The sequence below is a fragment of the Protopterus annectens genome, chromosome 13.part0, assembly GCF_019279795.1.
Source record: "Protopterus annectens isolate FY-2018-M chromosome 13.part0, PAN1.0, whole genome shotgun sequence".
Lineage (NCBI taxonomy): Eukaryota > Metazoa > Chordata > Ceratodontiformes > Protopteridae > Protopterus > Protopterus annectens.
In genome coordinates this window covers 1,137,928,084-1,137,947,183 of record NC_056747.1, presented here as the reverse complement: position 1 = coordinate 1,137,947,183, position 19,100 = coordinate 1,137,928,084, and the positions used below count along the sequence as shown (strand labels likewise).

Genomic DNA, 19,100 nt, shown 5'->3' with positions numbered 1-19,100 from the left:
CGGTTAGGGGTCGCCACAGCGGTTCACTGTCTGTTCATGACTGGCAGTGGAGGTTTACGGTATCGAGTTGCTAGCCCGGCACCCAACCTTCCACAGAAGGCACACACATGCACACACTCACACCTAAGGCCAATTTAGAGTGTCCAATCCACCTACTGCATGTCTTTGGGATGTGGGAGGAAACCAGAGCACCTGGAGGAAACCCACACGACCACAGGGAGGCCATGCAGACTCTGCACAGAAGGCACCCCCAGCAGAGAATCGAACTGGAGAACCTCTTGCTTTGAGGTGGCAATGCTAACCGCTGCACCACTGTGATTAGAATTAAATCCTAGTTAAGGAAAACACTACCTGTCTATTTGCAACCCACATTCTAAGATCAGGTATTAAGAAAAGCGTAACATATACTTAAAAAGATATACATAAAAAGACTGTTAACTAAAATCACTTTCAACTAACTAATGCAATAAAGCCTTCATCAGGTCTGTCACAAGAACTAAAATCATGAAAAAACACATAGCTATCTAACCATAAACATAAGACAAAGATATGTATCTGGAGTGTTTCTTCCCGGGCCTCTACTGAAAATAGGCTCTGTCCTAGTCGGACTTTCCTGGTCAACAAATGTTAAGTAAATACATAAATAAATAAAATGTTTAAATAAAATAATGCCCCTACTGTTTTAGACAGGTGCTGTAGAATCTTTTACATCTACCTGGGCTACAACCAACTCATACAGATAGGGCCTTGGTTTAACATCTTATATGAAGGATGACACACTCAGAAGTCTAGTACCCCTATTAGGCTGCACTGCAGTGTCACTAATGTAAACACTTAAGAGTGGGACTAGAAATCACAGCTTTCTGATTTTGTAAGACCAAAGGCAAGTGTACTGCCTGTTGCACCATTAACACATTATTATTATGATATAATATCTGAAAAGTAACACAGCGTGATTAAAATGTTACTACAATAGTTTTTTGCATTCATTTCTCAGCATTCTACTCACCAGACTCCTGGTTGCCTTTTTCTATTCATATAATTCCATTCAAGTGGTTACACATTGGCTTCTGCCAGACCAGTACCACTTCCCAGTGGAACAGGTAATTTAACCTTGAACCTTAATAGATCCAGGGATATGACAGGGTGTGCCTTAGCTTTAGGCATGAATTCTCCTGAGCAGAGACTGACTAGGAAGGTAATTATGGTAGTGATGAAGGACAAAAGTTTATAGGATCTTAGAAACAAGGGGCTTATCATCTTCTTTTTTCTAAAAGTGAGGCTTCTGAAATTATAATACCACAAAGGATTAATGTCTGTTCCCCCTTATCAAATGCTGGCATTGTTTCATGTTTACCCACTGCCTATGTGAATCAACTTTGAGCAGAGGTGTCCCTAGGATTTTTGGAGTTGTACACCAGCTTGGGCACCACTTAAAATAATGCAGACTTCACACATGCATGTATTTGGACAGCAAACTATTTCAGCACTGCTTCTTCTTCTGGCTTTTCATGGTTAGGGGTTGCTACAGCAGATCACCTGTCCGCTCATGATTGGCAGTGACAGTTTTACTTTATCGAGTTGCCAGTCTGGTGTTTGCTCATGATTGGCAGTGACATTTGTACTGTGTCAAGTTGCCAGTCCAGTGCCCAAACTTCCACGGACGGCACACACACACACTCACACTTAGAGCATCCAATCCACCTACAGCATGTCTTTGGGATGTGGGAGGAAACTGGAGCACCTGGAGGAAACCCACACGACCACAGGGAGGACATGCAGTCACTGCACAGAAGGCACCCCAGCTGAGGATCAAACCAGAGAACCTCTTGCTATGAGGCAGCAACGCTAACTGCTGCACCACCGTGGTCACCCTATTTCAGCACTGCTAATTCTGCTAAATAGTTCACCCTGCAAATAAAAATATGAGTTATGGAGCTGACAGAAATGTCTTGATTCAGATACCTGCTAAAATAAAAACACAATAAAGATCCCGTCCATGCCTCTGAGTCATTCAGCATGTCTCTCAACTCTTCTTCCCAGGGAAGTGCAGACATTTATGAGATACTTAATCCTGCAATGACTAGGCTTAGTTTCTGCTGCTACACTTCCAGTGTCTAAAGCAAAATGCAATTAACTGTATAACTTAGCTGGCCAATTGCAATGAACTAAAATGAAATACACCTTATTTGTTTTTATTTTATTAATTTGTTAACAAGACAAAACATTAACTGACTTGATCAGACTCACACAGTATACAAGAAGACAGTTTGGGAATCAAACCAAGGATTACAGGAGGAAACGTATTCCTAATTCAGTGCCTGATCTGTCTGTGCTAAACTGACATGTAGTACATGTTTAATTCCTACAAGCCTCACCTCTGTACTGTGTGCATATAAACAACCAGACCAAAACATTTAGCAAACACCTCTGGAAACAAGTAGACATTTCCAGCAACCTTTACCCTGTTACTAGTAACTACAATAAAGGGGGGGATGTGTGAATGTGTGTGTATCTGTGTTATCTGTTATGTGCACGTGTGTATATGATTTGTGTGTGTTAGATGTTATGTGCACATCTGAGTGCATATATCATGTGTGTGTGCATGCTATGTTTAGTGTGCGCATTTGTCTGTGTGTGTATGTGTTTTTGTGTGTGTGTGTTTTGTGTATGTGTGTGTATGTGTATCTGTGTTGTATGTGCACATGTGTATGAGTTGTGTGTGTGTTACTTGTTATGTGCACATCTTTGTGTATATGTGTCGTGTATGTCTGCATGCTATGTTTAGTGTGTGCATTTGTTTGTGTGTGTGTGTGTGTGTATATGTGTGTGTGTGTGTGTGTGTGTGTGTAGCTGTAACAGTGGATTGATTCTATTGTTTTTAGGTTATGAATGTTTCAGAGCTGATGCCAAATGTACAACATAGGATTTCAGCACAGCATATGAATAAAGCACAATTCTTGCTTGTTTCCATCTTTAAGAGGTGTTGTCACTCCACAGTTATACACACCTAGTTACTTCAGTGCAGACATTTTTTAATTAGTTTGTACTGCACATGATAATAAGAACGTTTCAGCTTGGACAACTGTTTCCATCCTTAGATTATGACACACACATCATTCTAGGAATGTGGAAAATTAATGTGGTCCCACCTTTCCTGAATGAGCACAGTAAATGAGTGGGCTGGTGAGCTATAAAGAAGGAAAGAAAACAAAAACTATAAATCTCACTGAAACTATTTAAATATGGAGAGAATACAACTGCAAAGCTATACAATTACATCTTCATAGCACTAATGATTTACAGATAGTAACTCTATGACCTGATTATTTAACAGAGAATGCAAACAACAGCAAATGTTTAATATTTATCTATTTAGGTTTTTCTTCCAGCAATATGCTGAACTTCAGTTGGACAGACAGCCTGCTGAGCCCCCCCATATCTCCCAGATATAAGCTGCCCAAAGAGGAGGGACATTTCCTGAGTTTGGAGGTGTAACTTCAGAGTAGCCCCAGTGCAACATTAACCTCACTCTCACTTGGGATTTCACTTGCAGCCTGCTTCCTTCCCACAGTGGTAGTCATCTCAGAAAGTGCCTTGGTACAGCAGTCTCAGCTACACTGCACAGAACTGCTTAACAGACTGTTGTTGTAGCCACTAGATCCGTTCCATGGCTCATGCATTGCTACTGGCTTTCTTTATGTAGAAACTAATCAGCAGGACCTAACCACTGCCCTTCTGCATCGTGCGCTCATCCCTCCCCAGCCGCTTCCTGCAGTGTTCATACTATTAGTTAAGGTCATGTCACTGGGGCTGTGGTCAGTGTTCCACCCCTGTATTGCAATCCTGTAAGCTGGCTTCAACAAAGATAGTTGTGATTTTTAGGAATCTTTTTTTTTAGTTACTAAAACTAAAGCCATAATCTTTTATATTACTTTAACTCAGTTTTTAATTAGGGAAAAATGTAACATGACCATCCACACATAGCAGATCTAAATTAAGTTTATGTATATCAAAAGAATGTTGATGACTGAAGGTGCTGTATTTAATAATTATAATATCGCCTTACACACCTTGGCCAGGCTGAGGTAAGCTGTGGGAACAGTCTTGATTTCATCCCTTGCCTCAGTGACCCTTTCTAAGAAGTTCACCAGATTTAATAGGCAAACACTGCACTGTCTGCAGCTAATTAACTGACTTTAGGTGCCTGTGGAAACTGAAAGGACTGTAACTGTGATACCTGGAAGTACGGAACTACTGGGGTGAATGAAGGGGCGATACATAAATCAGAGGCTGCGGCATCTCTGATTATTTCACTTTCTCCAAAGTCCAGTGATCTCAGAATATTATTAGCCTCTCAAAAACAATTACCAGGAGTAAAAGCACATTTTATACTTTGCTGTTTTTCACTATTAATGGCAGTATATTGTAGAAATTGTCCAGTGGGCCTATCATTTCTGACGGAGTACCGAATCTCCCCTCACTGAAGACTGTGAACAAAGAAATTAAATTTATACTGAACTAAAATACTGCCCTGATACAGTTTAGTTATCTTATCATTTTTGCTTATTGAAGTCTGTTAAAAGACAAAATGTCTAGTTTTATCTGTCATTTTTCCTTGATTTTCAGGGACTTCATTGATTTTGCCTACACATTTTGCTCTATCTTCATAAAACTATGTGATCTTGTGACAGAACAGTGTTTATGTATGTTATTAAATAACAACACACATTGTATTTACATACTTCTTAATCAGAAAATACATATTAATATTTTATTCAATCAACTGTCAAAGTGAATAGTGTCGTTTTTTTAAAAGTGACCCTGAGTCTCCCAAATACTTTTGACTTTGTCCCTGATTATAGACAAAAGAGAATGTTTTTAATCACTTGCACTCAAGCAGCACATAACCCTATGACCCACATCAGCTACAAAATTCATGACAGCAGACAGAAAAAAGTGAAAATTGATTACCTAAAATGGCAGATCTTTTGCTACCAATTTCACTGAGTACAAAGTGATGGAAAACACAGTGACCAGCACTACACGATGGACACTGCCAGTACCGCCAACTATTTTGGGGAATAGACTGTGCCTGTCTTCTTGTGTCATTATAGAAATTGACCCGCAAATTGTAGTGCAAGTACAAACATCATTATCACAATATTTTTAATGTCTTTCAGATATTGAACCACTGCTGGTAATAACACGGTTTTGGCAGTACATTACTCTGCAAATCACAGTAATTTATATGCAAACTTTATGATTACCTTTATAGTAGACAAAGTTGTTTTTTTCCTAACATTTTCATGTTTAAAACTTGGGTGGAGGAGTTTCACAACTCTTACAGTTTATTGAATTAGGTGTTTGCACCTCACATGACTTTAGTGAAACATTTATATTGAGTAATGAACTGAAAAGTTTAGCATGGATTCGGACTTCATGAATCAGAACAATATATTTATCTTCAAACAAAATGTCCAAAGTGGCAAACACTTGTGTTTATAATTTTTGAAAAAATGGGTTTGATTCTCAGTGGTTCCACTTGTGTGTTGTATGGCTCTTGTGTATTTGTCAAGTAAGCATTCAGAGTAAAACATTGATAAATAGATAGCCACTGGGGTTGCAGTGCATTGTGCCTTTACTTAAAGAATCTGCAACATGACCTCTGTACCTACATGCAAAAAGAACAGTACACAGCCGTTAGCAGCCGAGCTGTAGTGAACTTGAGTACCCTCAATCATCTGGTACCCTTCAACTATAAGCTGAGGAAAAAAGGGGGCTTGTGCCATTACTATATCACCCACAAAGTTCCAGCACTTCAGTCCTGATCTTACAATTCCTTACAGCAGTTAGATGGAGTTGGCATTATTGTCTTTGCACCAATGTCCTTCAACTCCAATCAATTATCACATTTTTAGTACGAATACTGATTTCTCTCTTACAGCATTGATTTCATGCTTGTCAGCCAGCATTGTGCAGAATGTACCCAGTATTAAGACAATTTGCATCTGCTTGCATTTCATTTCACTAATGGTGGTGCTTACAGTAAAAGGAAGAATCTGGAAGAAAAGGTGTAGGTCATAACATTCAGATGGTATTGATTTATAGCATTACTGGCCCATTCATTATTAAAGGTTTCAATTCAGCAATGTTACAGCTGACAATTACCCAGAACTTAAAGCAAATATTACACACTATTAAGAGAAATAATACTTAACAACAACAACAAATGATTACATGAGCATCTTGCCATCCACACTAGCACTAATACCTCTGAACTGTCCAGATTTTCACAGAATGTCCAGATTTTTGCCTCATGGTTTTGGAATATTCATCATAAAATGTGTGACTTTCTGGCAAATCATCGGGATGATCTGAGGATTTATTTATTTATGTTACATTTGTTTACTGGGATAGTCCAACTGGGCATAAAACCCTTTTTCAGCAGAGGCCCGGGGAGAAAAGCTCCATTGTTAGTAAACTATTTTGTTAGTAGAAAGAAAATTGTATAATACAATAAAGAAATAAATAGTAACAGACATTCATAATGGCAAAAAGACTAGAACAGAATAAATTGGTCAAGTGGGAGACAAGACCAATAATCTTGTATAACAGTGCTTCTAAACGACAGTTCTTACAGTAGTAGCAGCAGGTAGTGACATTGTATACAACGAGAGTGCAATTACAATACTTAGTCTTATATACAGGTAGCATAGCAAACTGAAGACTTAAAATCTGATAGATATTAACAGTGAGAAAGAAAAAAAAACAACATAAGGTAGTCATATGACTTAAATTTAATGCTCATTACATATGCAATTAAAATTTTAAAATCAGCTAATTCCATGGTTTGGGCTCCCCATTTAAGTCACTAAATAAAGACATACGTTTGAGTTTCATAATTCAAATCCTTCAGAAAATGTATGCTAACACAAACCATGTAACTCTAACAACTGTCTAAGTTTATAAGAGCAATATTTAAAATCTATCATTATCTTTGGACCTTTGTACCCCCATTTTTTCAGTCTCTGTCTAGATTTCTTGCACTAAGAGGTTGATGGGTATATTGCCCCATTCACTCTCAGCGCTACACAAGTGATTATTACTATTTCTGAAGACACAGCTTGTTGTATATGAGAACATTAAACGATCTAATGGGCAAGTACATTAAGAGAAATAATTTCTTGTATGTAACAGTTGAAAATGAGAAAACACTGCATAATAAAAACAGCATGTGACACATTTTCCACTGAAGTGAAAAATATGAACTCATGTTATATGTCAATTTGGAGATTGAAATACATATATTTTGGCAAATTCAGATCAGCCAAATACTGAAAAAAGCACTTTTATATATTAAATGCAACATTTCAGGAGATCCAGTACTTGCATACTTAAATACACCCCTTAAGCAAAATTTCTTGTGCAAAACAGTTAAAAATTTAATTATTCCTTATGTGATGCCTTATGACATCACAGAACAGGTGTCGGTTAGTATTCAGGCATGTACTTTATAAGCAGTAATATAAGTACCTGTTCTGGAAAAAATAAAATAATTAAAAGTAAGAAGGAATATCTGATGAACAGTGACAGTAGACCATGTAACACACAGCACAGATCGCACATACCACTGCATGCGTCACTTATACTTTGTTTTTTTTACAAGAAAGAAACACTAATCTGAATGTCATGGTCTATAGTTCTGGATTAGATGCTGCCTCTTTACCTGTGCAGCCATATGACATTCACGAGCCTGGCATATGGGGTCCAGCTAACATCATTAGTCAAAGCAGGACTGGAACTGGGAGCTGCAGTGACAGCATGGGTCACTACACCACTAGACAGGTGGATGACCTTGTTGTGCAGAGTGCAACTGACAGTAAACATCCTGTTAATGATTTCCTGATTATTAAAACTATGATGAATAATTCCCTGCCTATATCTTTGCCTTCTTGGTTGGTGAAGTCTGCTGGGCACCTGTCATTTTGGCTCAGCTAAGGAAAGCAGCTCACACTGGGAAACAGCAAGTGAAAGCATCCAGTTTGATTGCAAAGTAGATAGAAAAGGCAAGATCCTGCCTGTTATAACAAATTGGCACACTGCACGGAAACACATCAAACTATAAACATGACTCACAGACAGGCAGGAGAAGAACTTATTAGCATATGCGGTTTTACATACTTTCTCATTTACGTCTCATTATTTGTTCCTTTGCTTAAGTTTAATGACAGCCATCGTGCATTACCATAAATGACTTTTATGGACAGAGCCAGCGCTGTGCAAACTCGCAAACAGTGTTGATTACCGTTATGCATTTGCGTTACTACCTTTATTGCCCGTTTAAAGAAGCATACCCAGGTGTGCTAGCATGTCAGTGAACAATGACGATGTGCCCATTAATATCAAAGCAACAAGTCTGTGCTACCATTACACCAAAGTAAATAAAGAACTACCTTATCATATCAGTTTGTAATCTGACAACATAGGAGTCATTGAAATTACGGCTGATGGCTTTCCCTCTCATTTCTCACAGCAGATTTTGCTTCCTATTTTGTCTGTCGCTCCTAACCTCCTAGCCTCACTGTCTAACATAACAATAGTGAGGCCATAGCATCTAAGAGTAACTGTTGGTCATTATTTATTAACTACTTTTCAGCATGCTTCATGTTACTGCGTCTAACGGATTCGTTAAACTGGGTAAGATGTTATTATCTTACTGGTTTTTGGGGTGAATCACACTCCTTATCTTCATTTCCTTGATCATCGTCAAAATTGAAGCTGTCCTGCTGCAGGGGAGACCCTGAGATTTTCTTGCCTTTTATCAAGATCTTTCCCTTTAGCTCCTGCAGAAGAAACAAATATAACACAAAATAAAACTGTATCTTAAGAAGTAAACAATCTGTCCTGATTGCAAACTTTTTAAAATGTAAAAAAACAGCAAATAAATAAATAAATACATTTGAATGTTTACTTTTTATGGCACAAAATAATTCTGTAGTATCTGTTTACCTGATCTATGACAATTTCACACAGGCATGGCATTTCACACATTTTTTAGATAACTTATTTGAAATAATTCTCCAGAAGAATCACTACTTTTAGCATATTATTTTAAGATAATCTTAAGAAAGTTTGAGACCATCAGAAATTAAAATATCTTGCTTTCTTTTCAAGGTGTAAGTGATGTTAAGCTCCTCTGAGGTCTAAGAACTGCAAACGGTTAGAATTTAGTGTGGATCCACATTTGGAGACAGGCTTAAAAGTAACATATTGGTGGGTGATGTGCTTATCTGTGATCACAAGGATTTGTTTTCTCCCCAACATGCAGTAATCTTTCTGTAAGTATATATGTAGCACAAGTACAGAGCTCCTATGTTGGGTACAAGGTACCAAAATCCATCTGCAAAAGCACTTAATATAACGTTAGCTATATGGATATGTTACCTTAGCTAGCAGCATTTGGGAGGTGGAAGGAGAAAAGTTCAGGAGCCCCTGGAGAATAGCCCTACAAAGCTTGATCTGGACTAGAGAATGAATCATGATTATAGTGCTTTGTAAACTTATGTACAGAGGATCAAAAAGCAGCTTCTAGAATACCTCTAGAATCCAGCCCTTTCTAAAAAGCCATAGATGAAGCCAAGGCTTGACCCTGCCTGGAACAGTTTTGTTATTGTGGGAATAACAAAAGGTAACAGCCTTAGACAACTGTTTAGAAACAGTTTGTTTTTGACAAAGGTCACTTCTTCTTACCTTCACAAGAAATAAACAAATGATCCAAAGATCAGAAAGATTTAGTTCTGTCAAGATAGTACCTCAGTTGACTGTGTACATCCAAGATATGGAGTATCATTTCTCCCCCATTTTTAGGCTCAGAAAAGAAAACTGAGAGATGGATAGTTTGGCTTAAAGTAAACTTGGACACCACTTTATGCATAAAAGAAGGATTAGTTCTCAAAGAAACCTTGACATAGGGTTGGGATTACTACCCATAAGCATTTGCAACTCAGATATTCTTCTTGTAGAGGTCAGTGCAATCAGTAAAACTGTTTTTCACATTAACAGCTTCAAGTCAGTCAGATTGTCTGGTTCAAATGGAGCAAGTGAAAGCTTCTCTAACACAAAATTAATAACCCAAGGAGGGGTCACCAGTTTTCTTGGAAGCCTCTTATGCAAAACTCTTTTCAAGAACATTAGACATGAGACTGCATTGAAGCAGGAGGTTCCATGGGCAGACACGCTGAAATGGCCAGTAAATGAACCCTGAAAGAGGAATACTCACACAAATATTGTAGAACACCTAGTGCTGACTGCTGGTTATACTGCAGGCAGCGACTAGAAAACCATTTTCACTTGCTAATATATGACTTTCTAGTGGCAGACTTTCTTGCCTCCATTAGTACCTGCTGCATGTCCTCAGTAAACAGGTGCCTGAAAGGAATTAAGACCCTATCGTCAAGGCAGCCGATTGAAGATGATTAATGTGAGGTGAATTAAGCACTCTTGTTCTTGTATCTCAAGAGAGATAAGCAAGTTGTCTAACTATGGAAAAAATGTGAATATCCCATAGCCTGCAGTGAGCTATAACTGGAGCTAGATGCTAGACACTTTGTGAACACTCTTGGTGCAGTGGATAGTCCGTAGGGAAAGGCAGAGAACTGATAACATGATCTAGACACACAAAATCTGAGGAAACATCTGAAGCTCATTGAATAGGAATGTGATGATAACCATTTTCTAAGTCTAGTGTTACCAGGAAATTTGAAAGAGGAAGATGAGGTAACAGGTTGTGAGGTGACATCATTCTGAATTTGGGCTCTATCAGAAACAGGCTTAGGAAAGAAAGATCCAGAACTGGTCTCCAAGCATACACATTCTTTGGCACTAGGAGCATCCTTGAATAAAAACCCTTCCCCACATGGAAAGGAGGGTTCTATCACTCCCTCAGACAGCATGTGATGAAAAACAGGTGGAAACAAAAATGTCTGATCTGAAGGATGAGGAATCCCGCCCCCCCCCCCCCCCCCAGTAAGGAGGTAGTTCTTCCCACCACCATCCGTAACCTTGATGAATGATTTTTAGGACCCATTTGTCTCATTTAATCTCAAAGAAAGAAAAATGGGAGATTTAGATCTTCTGGAAGAAAAAGGGGTCAGGGTGGGCGGGGGCCACAAGGTCTCTTAAATAGTGATTCAGACTTTTTGGACTGTCCTTGGTTTTGGGAAGTTTGAGAATTCCTTTTGGAACCCCCTTGCCATTTCTTCGTAAATGGCTGCTTACCTGAATTTTGCTGAGACTGTTTATTGTTTTTTTGCCAAACTGGATGAGGAGATAGAAAATTCATTGGACAATTTGGAAAAGGAGGACTGAAACATCTTACAGATTTCCTGGATCTGCGTGCTCCTTTCGTCACAGTTTCTAATCATCTGTACAGCAGAGGGGCCAAACATGAAATATATATACAAGGGAAAATTTTAAATTTCATTTTTAACGTTATCTGGAAGGTTCTGAGAATGCAGCCAGGAAAATCTCCTATAACAGTACCAATGGCCATAGCCCTGGAATAAGTATCAGCAGAGTCAGAAACACGCTGCAAACAATGACTATTGTGACCTGTGCAATAGAAGAAACTAAGGTATTTACAGCAGATTTTTCTCTCACAAGAAGAAACTGCAGATAAAACATTCCTCATAGTTTCACAATTTGTCAGAACAAATTTAACATATGAGCCTGACTGCTCAAAATTCTAAAAATAAAAGTTGCAGAAGTATACACTTTTGCCCATACTTATCAATAATTGTCCCATCCTTATCAGAAAGAGTAGGATTGGAATTAACTTAAGTGTTTAGCAGCAGTGGGTTCAACTAAAGCTATAGCTGCTGGGTCAGGTTTGAGAATAGTGTACACAAATTTAAAAGAATGAGGTACTTTATACATCCTATCTGCCTTTTTGGGTGCAGCTGGCTAACTATCAGGAAAATTGTAGGCAGTAATACATACATCCTCTCCTGCAGACAGAACAGGAAGAATGGGTGTAGGTTCTCGAAAATCATTCTGTAACAAATCACATTGGCAAAGAAAACCCCCCATACCTATCAACTGTCCAAATTTTTGCCTCATATTTTTGGGCTGTTCCTTGTAAAATTTGTGGTTTTCAGGAAAATCAATGAAGATTTAAGTTAATAAATAATGACATACATTTGAGTTTCATATTTCATTTCCTTCAGAAAATGCATGCTAACACAAATCCTAGTATTCTAGCTACTTCCTAAGTTTTTAAGAACAATATTTAATATATGTCCCTATTTTGGGGGCTTTGTCCCCCCATTATTTTAGTCTTTGTCCAGACATTTTGCACTAAACAGTTGAGAGATATGGAAACCCCACAAGGAGAATCAGAAACTTAGTTCTTCTCTGAGTCTGAGTCAGAAATCCGAGGAAAAAACTCTGTGTATCATCCTGTTCAGATTCAGAATCTTGAATCTCTTCAGGAAAACAGTAATCCCTCTTTCTTTTACTAGAAACTACTTTACAAGAAGGACCACTAGCGTAAATTAAACCCTGAGCCAGACCCAGTAAATTACTGCTATACAAAGAAATTTGAGGAATAGTAGTAGTAGATAAATGCTTGGTTTTCTGTTTCTTTTTGACAGGAAAAAGGGGCCAACTGTGTTACTAATTGCAGCAGCTTCTTCCTCAGGGATGGACACAGCATTCTGATATAACAGGGAAAAATTCCCTGTTCCCTCTCCAAGACTGACAAGAGTAGCTCTCCCTTCCCCACTGAGAGGACCCCAACAGCTGCAGGAGACTTGGCTAACCCCCAGTCCATAGTGGCTTTAGTTGTTACACCAGAAGGATCTGGAGTAAAAAGTGAGTGATCCGAGGTACAACAAATGGCACAACAGAGCCACTTCCCTGTGGCTGAGGCAAATCGCCAGCCTGCTTAGGTAGCAAAGACTGTTTGCTTAACTTTGTCTTTTTGAGGGTGTAAAAAGGACTAACCATGGGACTGGTAGTCTGTTCCACTGGTAAGCCAAAAATGGTATCTCTTTCCCAGGGAAGACAAACAGCAAATTCTGGTAAACATTACCCATCCACAAAAGTTACTTTTTTGACAGAAATAAACCAGTAAAAGCACTTTAAAACATTATGCCAGCTACACAAAAGAAAAATAAACATACTTTCTCCGAAAAAACTGCTTTCAGTTACTTTACACCACTTTTAAACTGAAGAAAAACAGAATTCCATTTAAACATATGTTACAGACTCAATGTAGTCCATTAAAACACAACACTCCTAGCTGTAAAATAACTTTCCTGAAGAGTAAAGTAATAAAACATCAATAATATGAAGAAAATAGAAGTTGTTTCCTCAAAGAGAACTTATCTGCCCAGCAAAGGCAAGCACAAGCCGAGTGATCCTTGAAAGACTCAGAGGAGTGTACTCTTTCTTGGCAGTAAAGCTCTGAAGGGCTTTGTGTCCAAACTATCTTTTAGTCAGCCTCAGATTGAGCTGCCTGACAGTTTGGGCATCTAGACGGTGCCCTGACGTTTTGGAAGCTGTCCAGCTGTTATATCCTTGGCAGGATATAACCCATGCAGCTAAGACAGCAGTGATCAATATGATGAGCATCCCATTTATCTGAAACTGTTGCCAAATAGAAAAGTGGAGATTCAGACTTTCTGGAATAAAAAAGGCTGTTGGGAAGGGGGTGGGGTGGACAAAGTCTGTTAAATGGTCAGTCTGACTTAATGGACTGCCCTTGGTTTTGGGAGTTTCCAGAATTCATCTTGGAACACCTTGCCATTTTTTTCTTAAATGTTTGATTACTTGTTTTTTGTTGAGACTGTTTATTTTGTATCTTACCAAAACTAAATGAGTTAGAAGATTCCTTGGAAAATGTGGAATAGGAAGGCGAAAAAATCTTAGAGATTTCCTACATCAGCTTACCCATTTCATCACACTTTTTGGTTACCTCTACAGTAAAGGGACCAAAAACTAAATCTCTACCCATAGGAGAATTTAAAATCTAATTTTTTTAACATTATCTGGAATAATCTTAGAATGCAACCACGCAAACCTCTTCAAGACAGTACCAGTATCCATAACCCTTGAAAAAGTAGGGACAGAGTCAAACACACACGCTGTATACAATGAGTAGTGACTTGAACAATAGAGAAAATTAAATTATTTAAAGTAAATTTTGCATCACAAGAAGAAACTGCAGACAAAACATCCTCATGTTTTCACAATTAGTCAGGACAAACCTTCAACATATGAGCCTGACAATTCAAAATTCTGAAAATCAAAGTTACAGAAGCACATACTTTTCTCACACTTATCAAGAATCTTCCCATTCTTATCAGAAACATTGGGATTAGAATTAATTAAGTGTTTAGTATCAGACAGATTATCTAAAGCTATAGCTGCTGGAGTATGTTTGGGAAGAGGGTATAAAAACTTATAGGAGCAGCTGGCTGTCAGGAAAACTGCAGTCAGTAACACACACATCCTCCAAAGCTAACTGAAATGTAGCAATGGGTGTTAGGGTTGCCACCTTTTATGTGGGCTAAAGTGGGACATGGAGGTGTGGCCAATATGACACTGGCCACACCCTCTACCATGACATCACCACAGGAGTAGTAAAGGAGATGCTGTTATGGATATAATAGCTGGCTGGTTGCTGGAATGGCTAGCTGGCTGGCTGGCTGCTGGAGTGACTGGCTAGCTGGCTGGCTGACTGCTGGAGTAACTACCTAGCTGGCTGGCTGGCTGCTGGATTGGCTAGCTAGCTGGACGGCTGGCTGGCTACTTGAGTGGCTAGTTAGCTTGCTGGATGCTGGAGTGGCTAGCTAGATAGCTGGCTGGCTGCTGGCGTGCCTAGCTAGCTGGCTGGCCAGCTGCTGGAGTGGCTGGAGTGGCTAGCTGGACAGATGAATGGCTGGATGGATGGAGTAATGGCTGGATGAATGAATGGCTGGCTGGATTAATGAATGCCTGGCTGTATTGCTGACTGGATTAATGAATGGATGGCTGGATTGCTGGCTGGATGAATAGATAGGTGGCTGGTTGGATGAATGGATGGCTGGCTGGTTGTATCTGCTGTTAGGAAGAAAAAAAACTCGGTCTTTTTCTTTTGTGGCTGTAGAGGCACTAAAAACAAACTGTTCTACAGCAACGATCTTTGTATGCTCTTCCTGCACCCAATCCCCACCCCATTCATCATAGCTGCCCTTAGGCATAGGCCAACTAGGCAACTGTCTAGGGCACCACTCTAGCAGGAGTGCTTTTCCTGAAATCTGAATTCTGTAGGTAGACTAGGATGGGGGCACTGAGTGGTGTGATTTGGGGAGGGGCACTCTGGAGCCCTTTTGCCTAGGGCTCCAGTTGACCAAAGGCCGGCCCTGCTATTCCTGAATTGGAGACAATTGTTGCACGATTTAAAACACCTGGACCTAATAGGGAATAGCTGTGCCTGCAGGTCTGGTTCGGTGATGTAACTGAATTATCAACCTAGGAGTGGGTACATGACATACCACCGAGTCCATTAATAAAGAACTGCAAAATATTGCTGACTAATTGTTGCTCATCTCCTGGTACACTGAAGACAAGCAGGTGGGGTAGTTTGTTTAAGATGCTTTATTACATAGAAACACATCAGGATGGAAAGCAGCATCAGTAAATATAAACAAACTGATTGACAGAGCTTACACACATACATGCTTACATCTCAACAGCTTACTACAAAATGGCAGTCAGGCTTGCACGTGCTCAGTATTTATACACTTGTACCAGCCCTTGGACAGCTTCTTAAAGAGACATGCACACATTGATCTACATCCTCCCTCTTAAAAAGATTGCCCTTTATCAAAATAACATTGCAGATAAATGTGCATCAATACAGACATTTAGAAACAAACACAATGTTTATGTTCAAGTTGCTGTGCATCTGGAACATGGTCTGGAGATGCGACCGGATCTCGTTATATAACAATTAAGACAGGGCTTAGCAACAGGGACAGTCTTCAGTGAACAACTGATATCAGGAGCTTTGGGAGTAATCACATGAATGGGATTACTCTCTGGAACTTCCACTGGAAATAGAATACTGGATAACTCACTCTGAGATAAAGAGTCTTTCTCACAGGCTGTTGTATAACCTCGGACACCAGTATCAAATGCTTCTGATTCCACCTGAAGTCTGCTCCCTGTGATTCCACAATGTATAATCTCAGCTCTGCACAGATGTTCTTCATGACTCTAATCCGATCATAACCTTTGGACGTTTGCATCCTTACTACTTCTCCCTCTCGTAATGGATTGAGCGATTTGCTGATCTTATCATAACATGACTTCTGGATTAAACGCTTCTTCAACAGATTGGTTTTCACTGACCTGTTGTTCTTGACACATGGAACCAACAGTTGACTACTGATGGGCAATGTGCTTCTGGTTTGTCTCGACAGAAGTCTCTAAGCAGGTGAACCAAGATGTTTATCATGAGGAATGTTTCTGAGATTCAACAGATTTAGGAAAACATCATTACTGTCTCATTTTGACTTCTCTAGTAACTGCCTTGCACTTTGAACTGCATGTTCTGACAAACCATTGGACTGAGGATACTCTAGGCTACTCGTGACATGAGTAAAGTCCCACTCTTCGGCAAATCTTTTGAACTGTTGGCTTGTAAACTGCATGCCATTATCAGAAATAACTCTGTGAGGAGATCCATGCACTGCAAAATGATGCTTCATCTTATTAAATGACAGTAGTAGAAGCTAGATTAGGAAGTAGGTCAATCTTAAGCCAATTAGAATAAGAGTCTACTAACACCAAGTAATGTTGACCATTCCACTTGAAAATGTCGGTGGCTACTGTTGACCAAGGGTGTTCAGAAATCTGTTTTAGTTGAAGTGTGGTTCTTTCTGTTGATGTGGCTTTGCACTATTACAAACAGAACAAGATGAAAGTACTCTCTCATTTACTACTAGTCCTCTCACCCTTGTTTTGGCAGAGTCTGCTCCTGGATGACCTTGATGTAAGATAGTAATGTACTCTTGTTGCAAAGACTTTAGAACAATAACTTTAGGACCTTTCATGACGATACTATTGTCTGACAAAATCTCATCTCTGTATGCAATGTACTCTTGTTGCAAAGACTTTAGAACAATAACTTTAGGACCTTTCATGATGATACTATTGTCTGACAAAATCTCATCTCTGTATGGAAAATAAGTTTGCACTTCCAGAGGTAAACTAGATTGCTTTGATGGCCATCCTGCTTTGAGGAAGTGGCTGAGTTTCTGTAAAACTGTATCTGTGGCTGTATAATCTCTGAACTCATCAAGACATGTGGAAGAAAAACTTCTTACCTCCATGACTTCAAAATCAAATTGCTCACTCTCGTGCTGTTCAGTGGTACTTCTGGGTGATCTGGATAATGTATCAGCAAGATAAAGAAGTTTACCTTTCTTGTAGACAAGATTGAAATTATACTTTTGCAACCTCAACATCATACTTTGCAGTCTGCCTGGAGCTGCATGTATAGGCTTTCTCAAAATAGTGACTAGAGGTTGGTGATCTGTTTCAATCTGGATAGGTCTACCATACACATAATCATGAAACTTGGAACATGGAAACGCAATTGCCAAAAGCTCTTTTTCTATCTGAGCATACTGCATTTCAGCTTGGGTGAGAGTTCTGGATGTATAAACAACTGGTTGACCCTATTGTAGAATGACTGCACCAAGACCAAATTTCGAAGCATCACATGAAAGAGTAAATAGCTTATGGATGTCATAGTATCTGACAGTAGGTGGACTGGCAATTCTCTGCTTCAGGACATCAAATGCTCTCTAGTGATGTTCCAACCAATACCAAGATACATCTTTATGTGTCAGCTCTCTGAGTTGTGCTGATATTTGACTTAAATCTGGAATGAACTTGCCTAGGTAGTTAACCATGCCAAGAAAACGCTGCAGGGCTTGAACATTGTCTGGAGCTGACATCTCGAGAATGGCTGTTTGCTTACAAGGGATTAGTTGTAAGCCTGAACTGGTGAATAAATGACCACTGTAAGTAACTTCTCGTATTCTGAATTTGCCTTTCTGTGGATTGAACTTAAGATTCACTTGACATTCCCTTTCCAGAACTGTTCTGAGGTTTCTCTCATGCTCAGCTTCACCATTACCTCCTACTAAAAGATCTACTATAATAGCACAAGGATACCCAGAAAAAATTTGCTCCATTGCATGTTGAAAGACTTAAATTGCACAATTTATCCCAAAAGGCATTCTCAGAAATCTGTACCATTCAAATGGAGTACTGAAAGTAGTTAGCAATGAAGATTTCTTGTCAAGCAAAATTTGCCAAAATTAACTCTTTGCATCTAAGACAGAAAAAAACAGTGGCATTTGACATGAGAGCTGCAACTTCTTCAGTTGTGCACATTGGATGATGAGGTCTTTTCAGAGCTTTGTTCAAATCGCATGGGTCAATACATATTCTGATGTTGTCTGAGGTTTTCTTCTACCACCATGGAAGATACCCACTCTGTCAGTTCGTCTACTGGACACATCACACCATGTTGCACCATTTTGTCTAACTCAGCTTTGACTCTGGTCTGCATAGCTATTGCAACTGTTCTGGCTGGCCTGACAACTGGACTGACATCTGGGTCTAACTTCATGGAGTATACAACTGGAAGCTTGCTTAGTTTTTCATCAGAAAGATCAGCATAAATAGAAAAAATATGCTGGACAAAGTTGGAATAGTGGTCTTTTAAGCTGACATGGTGAACTTCCTTGTTAAATGAAAGCCGTCCCATTTTCAAAGTGGCTCTGAGGTCTAATAATGACTGGACGTGCCTTTTGACCACATAAAATAATAAGTCATAGTGTCTTCCAGCACAGTAAAATGAAAGCATTACTGAGCCTTCCGTTTGAATCTCTCCACCACCAAATGCAACAAGCTTCACAAATCTTGCCAAATCAAGCATTTCGCCAGCACATACTCTAGCAAATGTTTCTGCAGACATAACATTGCACTTTGAGCCAGTATCAACTTTGAGCTCTATGGGTTTGCCATTTATCCAAACA

General features: G+C 39.3%; 1 protein-coding gene across 1 annotated transcript in view; it reads right to left on the bottom strand.

Annotated features, from left to right (window-relative positions):
- The window catches only part of PLCD3 (phospholipase C delta 3), an 851,201-nt gene that overhangs the window by 204,537 nt on the left and 627,564 nt on the right, over positions 1–19,100 (bottom strand). Inside the window, exon 9 of the mRNA XM_044055119.1 lies at positions 8,721–8,846. Coding sequence (XP_043911054.1) covers positions 8,721–8,846 — 126 coding nt within the window. The remainder of the gene's footprint in view (positions 1–8,720; positions 8,847–19,100) is intronic.